The 15,877-nt window shown below is 35.5% G+C and overlaps 2 protein-coding genes across 2 annotated transcripts in view; one reads left to right on the plus strand and one right to left on the minus strand.

Moving 5' to 3' along the window:
* The window catches only part of SLC25A46 (solute carrier family 25 member 46), a 24,279-nt gene extending 10,433 nt beyond the window's left edge, over positions 1-13,846 (minus strand). Inside the window, exons 1-5 of the mRNA XM_017527218.2 lie at positions 13,437-13,846; positions 10,548-10,590; positions 9,579-9,636; positions 8,004-8,081; positions 6,116-6,216 (exon numbers count right to left, since the gene is read on the minus strand). Coding sequence (XP_017382707.1) covers positions 6,116-6,216; positions 8,004-8,081; positions 9,579-9,636; positions 10,548-10,590; positions 13,437-13,716 — 560 coding nt within the window. The 5' untranslated portion in view covers positions 13,717-13,846. The remainder of the gene's footprint in view (positions 1-6,115; positions 6,217-8,003; positions 8,082-9,578; positions 9,637-10,547; positions 10,591-13,436) is intronic.
* Positions 13,732-15,877, plus strand: part of TMEM232 (transmembrane protein 232) — a 337,836-nt gene continuing 335,690 nt past the window's right edge. Inside the window, exon 1 of the mRNA XM_037737996.1 lies at positions 13,732-13,906. Within this exon, the coding sequence (XP_037593924.1) occupies positions 13,732-13,906 (175 nt within the window). The remainder of the gene's footprint in view (positions 13,907-15,877) is intronic.

The following is a 15,877-nucleotide window of genomic DNA, read 5'->3' on the forward strand; positions in this document are numbered from 1 at the left end:
GAGAGAAAAAAAGTAAATAAGAGGAAAAAAAAGAAAAGGCAGGGGAGATAGGAGAAAAATGAAAAAGAACAACAACAACAACAACAAAAAAGGGAAGTGCAAAATGAAGATGAGACTTGCTATACCAGCTCCTCTGATGGAATTGGTACCCATTCCATCATGGCTACAGCAGAAATCTAGAAAAATGTTTTCTATTTCAAATGACTGAATTTGAAAAACAACAGCATATAAAGGAGTACAAACATCAGATGCTTTCAGACAACAGAACAACTACCCCTGATTTCTAAGACCTTAGAGCGCCTTCTGGGCCAGACTTTCATTAGATTAATATTAGGATATTTATTTGGCCTGAACAACATAGAAAATGTAGCTGAAATGATATTATTCAATGATTAAGTCAAAAATATAGAAAACAGATTAGGCCTCCCATCTTACTGACAGTCACTTTATGATTATACAACAAAATATATTACATGCTTTGTAAATCATCTTGGCACAACTAATACTCATGGCCTCAGAAAGTATTATCACAGTTTATGATAACATCAATTTTAAATATAAAACTGTCCTAAACACTAAAGACTGGGTAGCCTCCCCTTTAAATACAACTGTAATTCTGAGTTACCTCCCCTTTGATGACTACTGCCAATTCTTAAGATCATTAAGATACAAGAAAAGGAGACTTAAAACCAAGTATTTAAAAAATGTTTTTGGGACTCTTTCTTGTATTTGTTCTCTACTACTTTATAAAATGGGTAAAGCTTACTGTTACAGCTCTAGAAATTTAAGTAAGCATGCTTAAAAGCTTCAGTAGAGGTTAAGCGTAAAAACTTGTGATTAAACCTTTTTATAATTCATTACCCAATATGAAACATGTAAATATATCTAAATTAACGATTTTCACATAAAAATGTCCTTGCTAATGAGCAAAAACATTAATAAAATTTATTATAGTACCTTGTTTTTCTCAAAACAGTTTAGTTTTTCATTTAACAGAACAAAATACATACTCCTATGCATAACCACACAAAAAGGCAATACAATTCTAAAATAACTGTGTATCTCAGCAGTCTTTAATTTTCAAATGGTCAAATAGCTAACATCATTTAAAAAAAAAATCTTCCTGAACCTACCCTGATCCACTCATCTTCCAGTTACCTCTCTTTATCCTAGTCAGAACCAACTTCCTCAACTTGCTGTTTCCACATCCGTACTTTCCCATTCACCTCTGAACCCACTCCAAATTGGCTTGGAATAAAAACAGCTCCTGCCAAAGTCCCCAGTAATCTCCATGTCATTAAATCTGATAGACATTTTTAATTCTCTACCTTATTTGACATTTCAGCAGCCATCAGAGCCTCGTGTTCCTCACTCCTTGAAGCACTCTCCTGTACTCCACTAGCCCATTCTCTTTTGGTTTTTATCCTGCCTTCTGGTCTCTCCTGGCTCCTTTTCAGGATCACATTTTCTAACCCAGCACCCCTTGTTGCAGTCCTAAGGTTCAGGCCCTCTTCTTCCACCATAGGGTATCCCTATTCTGTAGGGACCCTCACATCTAAGGTTACAGCTTCAAAGCCTCCCAAATTAATTTACCTTCAGTTAAGGCTTCTATATATGTCAGCCCCATATCATTTGCCTACAGACAACTCCAGCTGGATATGAGAAAAGACCTGAAAATGCACTTGTCCTAAAGTCAAACTTAAAATCTTTCTTTTCTGCTTAAACTCTTTTAGTGTTCCCTACTCAGGAACTGTTAATCAGAAAGGAAATCTATTGAATTTGAGGAAGATTTCATTGTATTTAAAATAACATATGTTTAAAATAAGCAAATTCAGAGGGAACTGTTGGAGGAAGACTACAAGATGTTTACAGTGGTATAACCACAAATGTGTGATGAGTCAAAACTAAGTTGGAGTTGAACCAAATCAGTTTTCTGAGAGACTGAACCACACAGTAGTCTTGGTTACAGGAACTCCTACCTCACATTAACAGTATGAAAAAAGCCACATGTAAATTAGGTAAAGGGTACTGTGGGGTAGAACAACACATGGTTTAACTCACTCCAACTGGGAGAGAGGACTGGGAAGGGTTTAGCAGTAGATAAAGAGATCACAGATGATGATCCTGGGTAATATACAATTTGTTAAAAAGTAATACTACTGAGAAATTATAAATTTGCTGATTTAATGAACACTAAAGATCTGCTGTTTTTCTCTCTGATTTGACCATAAACTGTATAAAAAAACTAAACATTAGCAAATCTAGACTATCTCACCTGTTCTACCTAGTAATTGTTATGCAATTAAGAAACCCCAGGCTAGGAGACCCCAGAGCTCATCCTTCTCATGTAGTAGCTTCTATGAATTGCTTTTAGTTAATGTTTTGTGACCTTGTTTGCCATAAATCTGCCTTCTTCCCATAGATAGTAAAGGTCAAACCTGCCAAAGAATAATAAATAATTTTTTAAAAGATATTCACGCTATACTTCAAAAAAACAGCTTCATTTGACATCTAGTTACGCAACCCCAAATATGAGAAATCATCCTTGATACTGCCTTCTCTTTCATCTACCATTCCGAAAGCATCACCAAATTCCCTCAATTTGACCTAAGTATATTTCAAAACTGTCCACTCAGAAGACACCACCCGGATGTTAGCCACTATCATTTCTCATCTTTATTATTGTTATAAGCATACTAAGATGTCTCCTTTTATTCCCTTTGGTCCTCATGCAACCTTTTCATCTACAGTTACAATGACCCTTTGAAAACAAATCTGATGTCACTAACCCTACTGAAACTCTTCAATATTCTTAAAATGGCCTACATGTTCTGGCTCCCACCTGTTCTGTACCTTGCCCCTGGCCAGACCTCCAGCCATATGAGCCTTCTCTCTGTTATCTGAATTCTCTATGCTCCCCACTGCCACAGCATTTTTCTACAAAGCGGTATGTACCTCCTAATTACCACTCTGATCTAGCTTAAGTGTCACGTTACTAAGGACACTGTTACAAACCCTTTAATACTTTTATAGAACTACATTCTTTTCCTTCAGAAAATAAATTTCAATTTGTAATTATTCATAAATAGAATTATTGTTTCTTAGTGAATGTACTTTTACTAGATTCTGAGCTTCCAGGCAACAATTATCTTTTGTTTCTTTTCCTTTTTGTTAACCTTGTTTTTAGCATAGAACCTGACACACAGTAAATACTCAGGAAATGCTAGCTAAGTAAATGAATGAATTAATGAGTGGGATTTACCACCAGAATTATCCAAGTAGGACAATACAATAGAGGTTACTATTTTGTCTTCTTTAGTAAGATTCAAAATGATAAAAATATATTTCCACTAAATTGACATATCTATTTGTCTACTGAGTAAGAAAGTTAGATGATAAAATTTTATAAAATCCTATGCCTTCCCATTCCTATTTTTCTTTTTTCTTCCCTTTGACCTGAAATTAATGTTATTCCTTCATCTCTGCTTTAGGGAGGCAACATTACTTGCCTAAGGTCCCAGAAATAAAAAGTGGAACAGCCAGGACCTAAACAAATAGTGCTCTGATTGCAAATATAGTCAACCCTCCATACCCATGGGTTCCACATACATGGATTCAGGCAACTGTGAATTTAAAATATTTATTTAAAAAAGGATAGTTGTATCTGTTCTGAATGTGTACAGAGTTTTTGTCTTGTTATTATTCCCTAAACAATACAGTTTAACAACTATTTACATAGCATTTATATTGTATTTGGTATTATAAGTAATCAAGAGATGATTTAAAGTATACAGGAAGATGTGCATAGGTTGTATGCAAATTCTACACCGTTTTATATAAAGGACTTAAGCATCTGTGGATTTTGGTATCCACTGGAGGTCCTGGAATCACTCCCCAACAGATACAAGGAACAACTGCATTGAATTTTTTTCACTCTACCAAATGGAATTTCCTACATTTAAATTTTTATAGAATTGTTTCTTAGAGAATTTCAAGAATATTTGATTGTAAGTATTAACTTATGACCTTATCTAGTGATATAAAAGCAATAACGTGAATAGTTAGCCAAACAAAGAAATACAGACTTTTAAAGAATAAAATAAGAAACTTTGAGCTGCCCAAATGTTGCTGACCTTTCTAATCTCTGTTTTGTTTCAAACCTTTTAGCAAAGCTGTATTTAAGACACTGAAAGACTATAAGGTCCTTTGAAAGCAATCACATTGGAAAAAAGCTTAATATCAGTTTTTCCTGCTTTCATTTCCTTCCCTTTAAGGACTAAATCCCAACCTTGGCATAGCTGATACACTAGTAGCTATGCCCTCAACTATCTCACTTCTTTAACAATCCAAAAAATTCACCCTGCCAGAGAATAACTTTGGATTAACAAACCATTGCTTTTAACATTATCCATGGAATGACAGACAAAAATACAGTGCTGATATAGATAAATCACAGAGTAATGCCAAATAGCACCTTAAAAATTTCTAATTTTCCTTTCATATACCCTTTGTAAGATTCCTTTGTTACCCATCATTGTGACTGTCTGAAATACGTATCATGCTTCTCATGCTTTTCTACAACCCCAGTGCTTATCCTTTTTCACCAAATAACCCTGTAAACTGTTTCACAGAGAAAATAGAGATCCAAAAGCAAATTTCCCAATTTCTCTACCCTCTCTCTCCAAATGTATCTACAATTCTAAGTCTCCCATTTTTGGTTTCTAGAACATGACTGTCCTACATCTTATGCTATTTCCAATTTGTTCTAAAGGCATCTCTAATTTCACTAATTATCTCCCCCCAACTACCTCTCACAATGCACACACACACACCCTCTAATTTCTCTAACTATTTCCCCCAACTACCTCTCACAATACACACACAGACACACACACAAACACACGTATGCATAGGATTCTGTCCTTGGTCCAGTTTATTCATTTAACCTAAGCTTTCTCCTTAGGTAATTTCATCTATCCTAAGCTTCAGTTGCTACTTTTATGCTATAACACTCAAAGCTCTGCCTCTGCTTCATTTTTTTTTTTTAACTCTGATCCATGGTTCCAACCAAATATTAGTCATGTCCCCTTCCCAAGAATCTCAAACTTCATTCATTGAAAGATAAATTCTTTATCTTCTTCCCTATTCCAACTTATTCTTCTTCATGAATTCTCTATCTTGGTTAACATTTTCCAATCTAGAAATCTCAGTCACTACTGACAACTCATTCTCTCATATCCCTAATTACCAAGCTAACATAATGATCATCAATTATACTTCAGAAATGTCTATTCAGCTCAACCCTTTCTGTTCTGTTCCACAGTTCAGAACCTTCTCAGTCTTGCCTAGATTATTATAATAATAGATCTCCACAAATCTATCTATACTAGTCCATTTATTTTACATTGCCTTTGAGTACATCTTGATCAGAACATCTATATATTTTTAAAAAAAGAAATAAATTCCCAACCCCATAGAGAATAAACTTACAAAGGCACAATCATATTTTAATCTAGCACCTCAGTTTCTTTTCCTAATATTCCATTTCATACATACCCAGTATTTTAAGTATAAGACACTTCTTTTTATTACCTAGACTGTCCAATCCCATGACAGTGGGCATGTTACCTCTTCTTGCTTACATGCGTCTCCTTAATTAAACTGAGTACTTAAAGAGCAGAATTGCTCACATACCCACATTTGTTCCTCAGCTGGCAGGTGCTGGCACATAGCAGCAGAAGCTGAAAGATACATCTCAATAGATACTAAACCAAGACACGTTTTCTTTATCACATATTAATTTAATAAGATATAATTAATTTTATTCTTTGTTTCTTCTTTTAGTTACTTCAGACAAGTTTTCAGATTCAAGACAGTTTTGGAAACTATCGTATTTTATTAAAATAATATAACGGGAGGAATGGGGACAAGGGTTGAAAAGTAGCTATTGAGTACGATGTTTACTAGTTGGGTAAGAGGATTATTAGATGTCCAACCTTCAGCATCACCCAATATGCACATGTACAAGCCTGCACATGTACCCCATGAATCTAAAAACAAATAAACAAAAAAACACAACATGAAACTAACACTCAAGAAATGCTAAAAAAGGTACCTTGGCAAAGGTGTAAATTCACTAATTATGCCTTCTGCTCCAAGTGTGACTCCCTGGACAATAAACGTACTTCCCATTCCTTTCCACAGGGCTCTAGGTCCCTAAAAGGGACAAAATTTATTGTTATTTCTGTTAGTACATCTGAAACACAAAAGATCTTACTAAAACTTGATATTGTATAGAAATTTTCCAATTAGTAGAGAACTATAATTAAATTAATTTTCTATCATTTTAAAGTTATGTTTAGGCCAAAAAGAACATTCCAGTTAATTAAACCCCTAATGATTAATTAATTTATTAAATATCCCTAATATCTATATATTCAACTCCCTACTAGTCCTGTCCTATGAATGACACATAGGTAACCTGAAACTTACATATCCACATCTTAACTCAATCATACTCACTCATACTACACCAATTCTTTCCTTCTCTGCTGTATTTCCTATCTCCCTTGACAGCAGCTTCATCATCCTAGTGTCCAAACCATTCAGAAAACATTTTTTTCTCACTCTTCCTATCTAATCAGTCACTACATTCTATAAATTCTACTCCCTTAGTATCTTACAAATCCATGCTCTTCTCCATACTTAACACTATTACTTTATATCAATTTGACTACAAGTTTCACTGTCTCTGGTTTTGCCCCTTTGCATAATACCATCGGTAATAATACTATTATTTATCTATGTTATTAATAGACATGATACAATTAAAAAGAAGCAATAGGGTACCAGCTGAAAAGTTCGTCTCCTTCTCATCTCAGTCCCCAGCAGCAGTTTTAAAATTTATCCTCAAGATAATCCATGCATATACAAGTATATCTCTGTGTGTATGTCATAGAAATATTTTTGTTTTATTTTTAACAGGTGGTATTATGTTGAAATATAAAAAATATCCCAGATCATTTCACATCAATATACACAGAGCTACCCTCTTATTTTTAAAGGTTACCAAGTGTTTCACCGTAATATACCATAATTATTTCACTGGTACCTAGTGATGGACATTTAATCATTTCCAATCTATTGTATGCAATGTCATAGGACCTCCCTGTATATACATTTTTGCATATATATGTGAACATTTATGTGGGATAAGTTCCTGGAAGTAAAATTAGTAAGTCAAAGAACACATGTATTTTAAATTTTGATAGATATTGTCAAACAATCCAAAGTTATTCAAGATACTTTGGTCATGGCTAAAACACCTTCAACAGTACTCTTGTAGATTTTAGGATCCAGTGTGCAGTTCTTAGGAGGTGCTTTAGGATCTGGATCCTGCTTACTTCTCTGGATACTTTTTCAACCCTCTCTTACTCTTCAGCCCCCACTTCAAGCTCCCATTGTACTACATTAAATCCATTCCAAAACTTTATGATCTCTCTTTGTCTTCTGCCTTCACACATCTACTTTAAAGGCCTTTTCTCTACCCTCATCACGAAGTGAGCCTTCTCGACAATAAGCACACAACAGGCATTTCTTCTCCCAAAGTTTTTCCCAGTCATACACTGTGCCCAATCCCAGTTTTGATACGGTACTTCTCTTTTGTATACTGACAGCATTCCGTACTTCTAATATTGCCTTTATCTTATTGTACCACAATCTCCTGTTTAAGATTTTGTCTCCATGAATAAATATGAGCCTCTTGATAGCAGAGACACCATCTTAGCTCAGCTCTTTGTGGTTTTGCTAAATTAATTAATTTGTACTTTTGCTAAATTAAATTTTGGAAGATTCAAAACATATTGTTGTGCTACATTAGTTTTACTACAACAGTTAAGATGTTTTATTAACTAAATTGAAAGTAATTGTTCTTGCGTTAATGATTACTAAGCCCAATGACACTTACATAAACCTTTAACAGAATCCATAGACAAAATTCTCACCTGAGTTTTGTTGAAACTGTACATTATATTGATGACTGTAAATGGAGTGAGATGGTAATGCTGAGCATGGTAATTAACCTGCAAAAAATTTCATGATTTTTTTCTGTTAATGTTAAGAAATAACAAGGCCATCAAAGATATATGGCAGAACTGCAGCATAAACAAAAGTTAATTCCAAAGTCAACATAAATTATACATAAGCAAAATTACTCTTAAAAGTGCTTTAAATAACCCATTAAAAGTGCAGTGCATATGGTAACATAAATATAGTCTGATGATCATGTATAATACACATAATAATGTAAGCTATATAATACACAGGGTTTTATTTGACATTTGTATTGCCTTAAAGAATTGAATTACATCTCCCAACTCGTGCTCATTTTAGCAAACATTTTTTTACCCATAGTAAGCAAAAAGCCACCTTCATATACGAATACCCTTGATAATGCAGTAACAAAATGTTGATTTTATGAATCCTTGACCTTTGAGTACACATCCTCTTTCTAATTAATATCCTGTATGTTATATAAGGAAGTAAGATAGCTGGTATGAGAAAAGCACTTCTATGATGGAATTGCAAGCTGAACTAGCCACTTTTGTCATGGAACATCATTTTTACTTAGAAAAACTCATTGAGAGACTATACCTATTCACCACTGGAACAGACACATTTTAAAAAATAAAGTTAGAATGTTGATTAAAACAAAAATAACTAACAACTTTTATTGTCAATAATAAGTTTGAGTTTTCAAGTAAAACTCAGAATTTTGGAAAATCTATATCCACCATTGAGAGCTGCCAATACTTAAAGATTTTCTAGTGAGATCAGTAGTGGTTTTAATGAAGATGATTTTTTGATATTTTATAATCAAATGTTTTAACATCTCGAAGATCTATGTAACTCAATTAGTCAATATATTTCAAATAATCTGTGTACAAGTATATGGAATCATGCATAAGTAAAAATAGCTATTCAAGATGTAGTGTAGATAAATAGATTTTTTATGTAACAAAAAGTTCACTAAAATGATTTCTGATTTCACATTGCAAATAAACTTTAAGAACTACCACACAGTGAGTTTTGGTGCAATTGCAAAGAATACCCACAATTATCTCAAAAGAGTATAAAATACTCCCCTCCTGCTTTCAACTACACATGTGTACAAGACTAAACTTCCTTGCTTCTTTCAAAAACCACGTAATGCAACCAACTGATTGCAGAAGCATATGAGAGAAACTGGCTGTCTCCTATTATGTCAGATATTAAAGACATTTGCAAAAATGCAAAATAGTTACTTTCATAAAATTACCTTACTGAATTATATAGATACATTGAAATTTTCCCAATTTTAATTTCGGAAATGAGAAATACCAATAGATATGACCAACATAAATCAAAGTTATTTAGGATCTTTACTATTTTTTAAGACTTTAAAGAGGTTTTGAGACCAAAAAGTTTGGGACATTTCACATGAAGTAATGACTACTTGGTTTCATGTCATTTATGTGAGTTCTGCCCTTCATATTAGGGTCAGAATTATTGCTTCAAAAGATCACAGAAATTACATTTACCTGACATTGACGGCGTAGAACAATGCAAGGATGTGCCAATACATTTTCTGTAAAGAGACTATATAAAAATAATTTATGTATATATGTGTCTACATAGAGACAAATTAAATTTACAACATGTATCTTTCTAAAGTTATTCTTGCCTGAAGAATCATGCATTATTTTATGTTCTCCTTTCTTAAAAAAAAATCTTAAAAATCTAGATATTTAAAAATGTCTAGAAGTGTTTGCCAATGATTTTACCAGTAATAAAATTCGATATGAAAAGAAAGAAAACCAGATCTCCAAGCTGGTAAATAAGGTGAACAATATATAATACATAATATCTATAGTATAAGATAAAACTACATCTCTGTATGTTTAATGTGACAAATGAAACATCAATTAAATAGCATTTTATTCTTTGGATAGACCCATGAAAAGAATGAAAATCAGATCTGCAAACGGGTAAATAAGGGAAACAATACATAATATGTAATATTAATATTTATAGTATACAATGAAACTAGATTTCTGTGTTTGATATGGAAATTACACATCAATTAAATGGCATCATTAAATGCCATGTAATTTTTATGTCTTTCAGAAATTGTCCTATGAACAAAGTTCCTATCAGCAGAGCCGTTAGATCTTCATGAACCTCATTCGAAATTACTTTTTTTGATGAGAGAGAGATAAGAGTACATTTCATTTTATTCTTCGGATAGACCCATGAAAGCAGTTACAATACTCACTACAAAGTTACTTTGTGTTTATAAATTTGGATGACTAGTCTATCTTTACAAGAAAAACTATCAAATTACATATTTTAAATAATGATGTTTTTTCTGCAAAATATTTCAAAATTTAAACTACTGCTTCAAAGAAACAACCTAAAGGAAGCAATAATAATCATTTGATATTACACATTTAAGAAAAACTCTAAATTAAATCAATAAAAGCTTTAAATGTCTTTAGATAAAACATTACCTTGCAAGTCCAATACCAAATCCGGCAAATCTATTCAGCTGTTCTAAAATGAAAATAATAATAGTAATATTACTGATAACTAATATTTAGGTTTACTCTAAAAACAATTTTAAAAAGTTAATTTTATTAACATGCTGTTCATTTAAACCTCAAAGTCAAATTCTGGTAAGGGCCAGGGAAATAATTTAAATGAATGAAGGACTCTGCAGGGGTTTGAGGCAGATTGAAAGGTGTAGACCTTTTAAAGGCACAATTACTCTTTCACTCCAATTCAATACTGCAAAATGGGACTGTGGGCGCAGGGTTTTGAAGTTGTAATTTTTTCAAAAATCGATATTCTCATTTTTATACAACATCTTCCAATTTTAAAGTCCTGGACAACTATTTCAAAAATTGTTAAAATATTGTGGGCTTAATGAAACCAATATGCAGATAGAACCTAAGGGCTACCAGATTCTGATTGCATTCTAATAAAAAACTTTCTGTGGTTGGCCACAGCTGATACTTCCACCTACCATTTTACGTCCTATGCTGTAAACCTAGTTATTCACTGTTACTGATGGAGAGCACTTTATTAAACCAATAACTGCAAGTAAATCACCTCTAAATTGTTAATTTGAAAGGGGACTTAGGAATAACCAAAATGGGTAAATACAGCTCTTTTCTTCGCCATCTCTTCAAGTTTTGAATAGTTTGAGACTATCTGTTTAATTAACTGGAATAGGTTACTGGATACATATATGCTACTACTGATGGCATGTCTGTTGTGTTACTGGAAAAGTTCACAGCTGGAAAACATTACTATGCATATGTCAAAAGAGAAAAGCCTTTCTCCTTGACTAAACTGAGTCATAGTGGTGAACTATTACAACCCCAAAGGACCAGACTTAAATTCTAACTATAATATTCACAAGTTACAATTCTTTTTCTCCTCTACTCTTTCAAATGAAGCAATTGCCCTCACTATTCCCCCCTCCACACCCTCCCCCCTTTTTTTTTTTTTTTTTTTGAGACAGGGTTTAGCTCTGTCACCCAGGCTGGAGTGCCTGGTGCGATCTCAGCTCACTGCAACCCCTGTCTCCTGGGTTCAAGCAATTTTCCTGCCTCAGCCTCCTGAGTAGCTGGGATCACAGGCGCCCGCCACCAGGCCCAGCTAATTTTTGTAAGTTTAGTAGAAACAGGGTTTCACTGTGTTGGTCAGGCTGGTCTCAATCTTCAGACATCATGATGTGCCCACCTCGGCCTCCCAAAGAGCTGGGATTACAAGCATGAGCCACCTCACCAGGTCACTATTCCCTTTCAATTAGAACAAGGCCACCTAAGCACGTTCCTGGGAAACTACATGGTTCACCCTAGAAAAATGTACAAGCTAAATAGAAAGCTTCTTTTACTCACTTAAGGTAATTTTACCTTAGATTTTACCCTTTTTATACGTATATATCATCCCCAAGCAGTAACAGAAAATGCTACTAAGATTTTCTAAAAGGTGTTAGGAAGGTTTATTCTTGTTTACTGTGTCTCTTAGGTATCTATCTTTGGTGCAAAATTAACATTCACCCACCTGTTAGGGCTGCAAAATAACCCCCTGGTTGTGTCAAGGAACTCCTCCTCATTGTAACCATCAAAGCATAACTTATGAAAAATAAAAACATAAACTTTACTGCCTGAGAAACTGTGTAGCAACGGTATATGCATTTTTGAATTATTTTATTTATAACTTGGACAACCTTTCCAGTATTATTCTGGACTAGTATTGGGAGTACTGGGACCAGTGAGACACAACATGGGGTGGTGGGGGAGGGGGGATAGTTAGTCAAAAAGCTAATTGTATGACAGGTGGTGGGGGAGGGGGAATAGTTAGTCAAAAAGCTAATTGTATGACACTAGGTAACTCATCCACTCTTCTTCACATACTCATTTACTCAATAGACATTTGTTAAAGTCTATTCTTCCTAGTTAACGCAAATAAACATTATTGTACTTCCAAGTCAAAGTCGAGGAAATGAGAATAAAGCTGATGTCTACAATAAAATTAATATTAAATGATCTATTATTCTAACAATTCCAAGAGAATGAAAAGAGGTAGCCATTATTCACATATTATGAATAATGTATGATGAAAATATCTACATCATGCAGTGTTGCAGGTTTTCTGACATCCCATGGAGAATAATTTTGTCATGATTCCAAAGTCCTATCTTGAAATTGTACCAGTGTTTCTAACTTTTATGTGTAGTTTTTAGGTCAGAAGAAGGAAGGCAGAAAGGAAGATTATAAGAAGGAAACATTCTAGACTTGGGGACTTCAAAAGCAGATAAAACTCCTGTGTTTAAAAAGAAAAGAAAGGAAACAATTTTTTTTGGCTTATGTGTCCCATACTGGATTCTTCTACACATTTTAAAGATGAGAAAACTGAGGGCTCACAGAGGTCAAATTGTTCAGATTATGAGTGGTAGAACCAAGTTTGAACCCAAATTTGCTTATGCTGAAAGGCTTCTCTTTTCAGAACACAAAACTACAAGTAAACAAATTAATTAATTGTATCAAGAAAATACAGCTGCCAAAGTGAATCAGGTAACAGTAAACAATCCACTCTCCTTAACTCAGGCAATCAGTTGAGATGCCAAAACCTCTAAATATTCCTACTATGCACCCCACAGCTAAGGCAGATGTCTTTTTTGGAGTTGATCCCGTAGAATCCGTTTGTGTGAGGAACACTAAGGAGGCCTGCTTCAGGGGCAGAGGACGAAAGGAGGGCAAAGGGTGTGGCGCGCGATAGGATGAGAAGGAACAGGAGGCGGGACCCTCTGCACCGCTTCCGGGGTCTGCAGGCCGCAATCCGTGGCCCCACTAACCCACCACCCCTGCCTTGGTCCCCATGCTCCTCACCGCTGCTCTGCCCCTGCACACCGCCGCCGCCACTGGAAAAGGCTTCCTCCGTGGGGCCTTCATACGGGGTGGAGGTGGTGGGCACGCCGTAGGGCGGGCTCTTCTCGCCCCAGTGCAGGTTGCGGCTGCCGGGGATGTCTGGGGGAGTCGTCACCCAGTGGCCCAGGTCCGACCCGGTGCTGAAGGACCTTGCTGGGAAAGCGCCGCCAAAGCCCTGCTCGTCCCGGGCACCACCCCGGTAGCCCAAGCCATCAAATCCGTCCGGGCGCCGCGGATGCATCGCAGCGGGGGCAGAATGACGCGAGCGCGCCCGGAGCCCACCACCACCCGGGCCGCCGCGACCTGGGACCACACAGCTTCCCCTCGGCCGCCGCCGAGTCAGAGGGAAATTCTGACAACCGGAAGTCACGTTGGCCACCCGGAAATCTTGGAAGCACGTGATCGTAGCCTTTTCCGGCAACCATTAACGGGTACGGTTGCTAGGGAGACGCGGCAGTAACCTAGACCTTCAAATTTTGTTGTTGTTAGGGAATAGGTGGGAATATGGTTGTGGAATTAATGAAATTACAGTACCAAAGAGATTCTAAGAAAGAGAACTGGTGTAGGAATAGGGCCTGCATGGGAGGGGGTCAAATAAAGATGCTTCTTGGAGGGAGCTGATAACGCGCAGCTGGGACCTTACCCGCTGAGATCGCGGCCAGAAATACCGGGCTTCACAGCCACGCCCCAGATCTCAGTGTTTTCTCGCGGGGCTGGTGCCTCGCCTGCTCCTAGGGAGTTAGTAGAGGTTGGAGTTGTGGAGGGTTAAAACGTTGCACCTAGCTTTGTCTTCCGCACTTGGGGTTTTGGATGAAATCTATTGAGAGGTAGGGTACACCACATACGAACGCGAAAATACTACGGACCACCAGAGCAAGCATTTTAAAAGTTCAAGTGAAAGTCGGAGAGAAAGAAACTAATGTACTCGAATACTAGCCTTCTAGAGTTAGGAATTATGCGTTTTACTTTTCTAAGGCTGTAAAGAAGCTGTAGTTTTCTGTCGTATTTTTTCCTAATGTATTTATATCACCCAGGATATTGAAATCCCAGTGATATCCTTAAAAATGGGACCCCTAATTGAATAACTGAGAGGACTTCTATAGAGGGTCCCCTACTACCTGTTTTCATTAGCTCCACGGGTTCTGGGGACAATCTCCTTCCCCAGGTCTGAGGAAGCCTTCCAGGGGCTCATCCTATGTTCCTTCATCTCAGTGGACCCCCAGGATTCCTAGAGCTTTTCCAAAAGAACCCTGACGTGCTGTTCTCAATCTTCCAGATGCGAATCTCGATTGAAAGTGATAATCAACTTTGTTCTGAGCGAATTGACATTTTTTTTTTTAGTTTTATCACTATTTTTATTTTTTGTGATTACCTAGTAGGTGTATATATTTATGGGTTATATGAGATATTTAGATACAGCATGCAACATGTAATAATAACATTTGTGTAAACGGGATATCCATCACCTCAAGCATTTATCCTTTCTGTTACAAACATTCCCATTACACTCTTTTAGTTATTTTAAAATGTACAATTAATATTTTCAAGTAACAAATTGACATTCTTAAATTTGGTTGCGATGTAGCATGGGCAAAGGTGTTGAGTCTCTTACTGGAGTACTAATACCAAATTTCTGGATAATTAATATCAAATTAAATATTGGCTAAATATAAAAAATATTTCTCTTCCTTTGGAATGATTGGCTCAAGGATGGTATTGTATCAGTTCCTAAGCTTTTTATTTATTTATTTATTTTTTAAGGAGAAAGATTAGAAGGTCTAATTGTGTCTGTACTTTAAATATAAAAAACAGTGACATCTCACAATTTCACATCCACGTGAGTGGAGAAAGGATGAATTATTGAAAGGAGAGCAGCTGGGTAGCCAGTTGAGGGGGAAAGCAAGGCAATAAGAGCTCTACTTACTCTGAAAGTAAAGCTGTACTATACTGTATTTTTCTTTAGTTTTCCAATATTAAATGCTGGAAGAAAATAATAAAATAATAAGTGAATGCCTTTTGAATAGTGAGTTGAAAAGCTTTCTAAGAGTACAGCAAAGTCAAAAGCCATTTAGGAAGTCAGTAAAATACTGTAATCAATATGACCGTATAAAATTTAAATTTATGTATAGAATTTAAAATATAGTAATCACAATTGAAAGACAAATTACAAACTGTGAAAAATGACATTTTAACATGGTTAAAATAATGGATATACACAAAAAGTTCATACCAATGAATAAAAGCAAATCAGAAATATGAGCAAAGGACAGGTAGAGGCAATTCGTGCAAAAAAGTGTAAATAGATAATTTTCATATAAAAATGTCCTTTACTAATTGAAAAAAGGTAAATCTTAATAAAAATTTTCTTTCACCTATTAAGGGAAAATGCACATTGTCTTTCC

This window comes from Cebus imitator, unplaced genomic scaffold (genome assembly GCF_001604975.1).
Source record: "Cebus imitator isolate Cc_AM_T3 unplaced genomic scaffold, Cebus_imitator-1.0 Scaffold46, whole genome shotgun sequence".
Taxonomy (NCBI): domain Eukaryota; kingdom Metazoa; phylum Chordata; class Mammalia; order Primates; family Cebidae; genus Cebus; species Cebus imitator.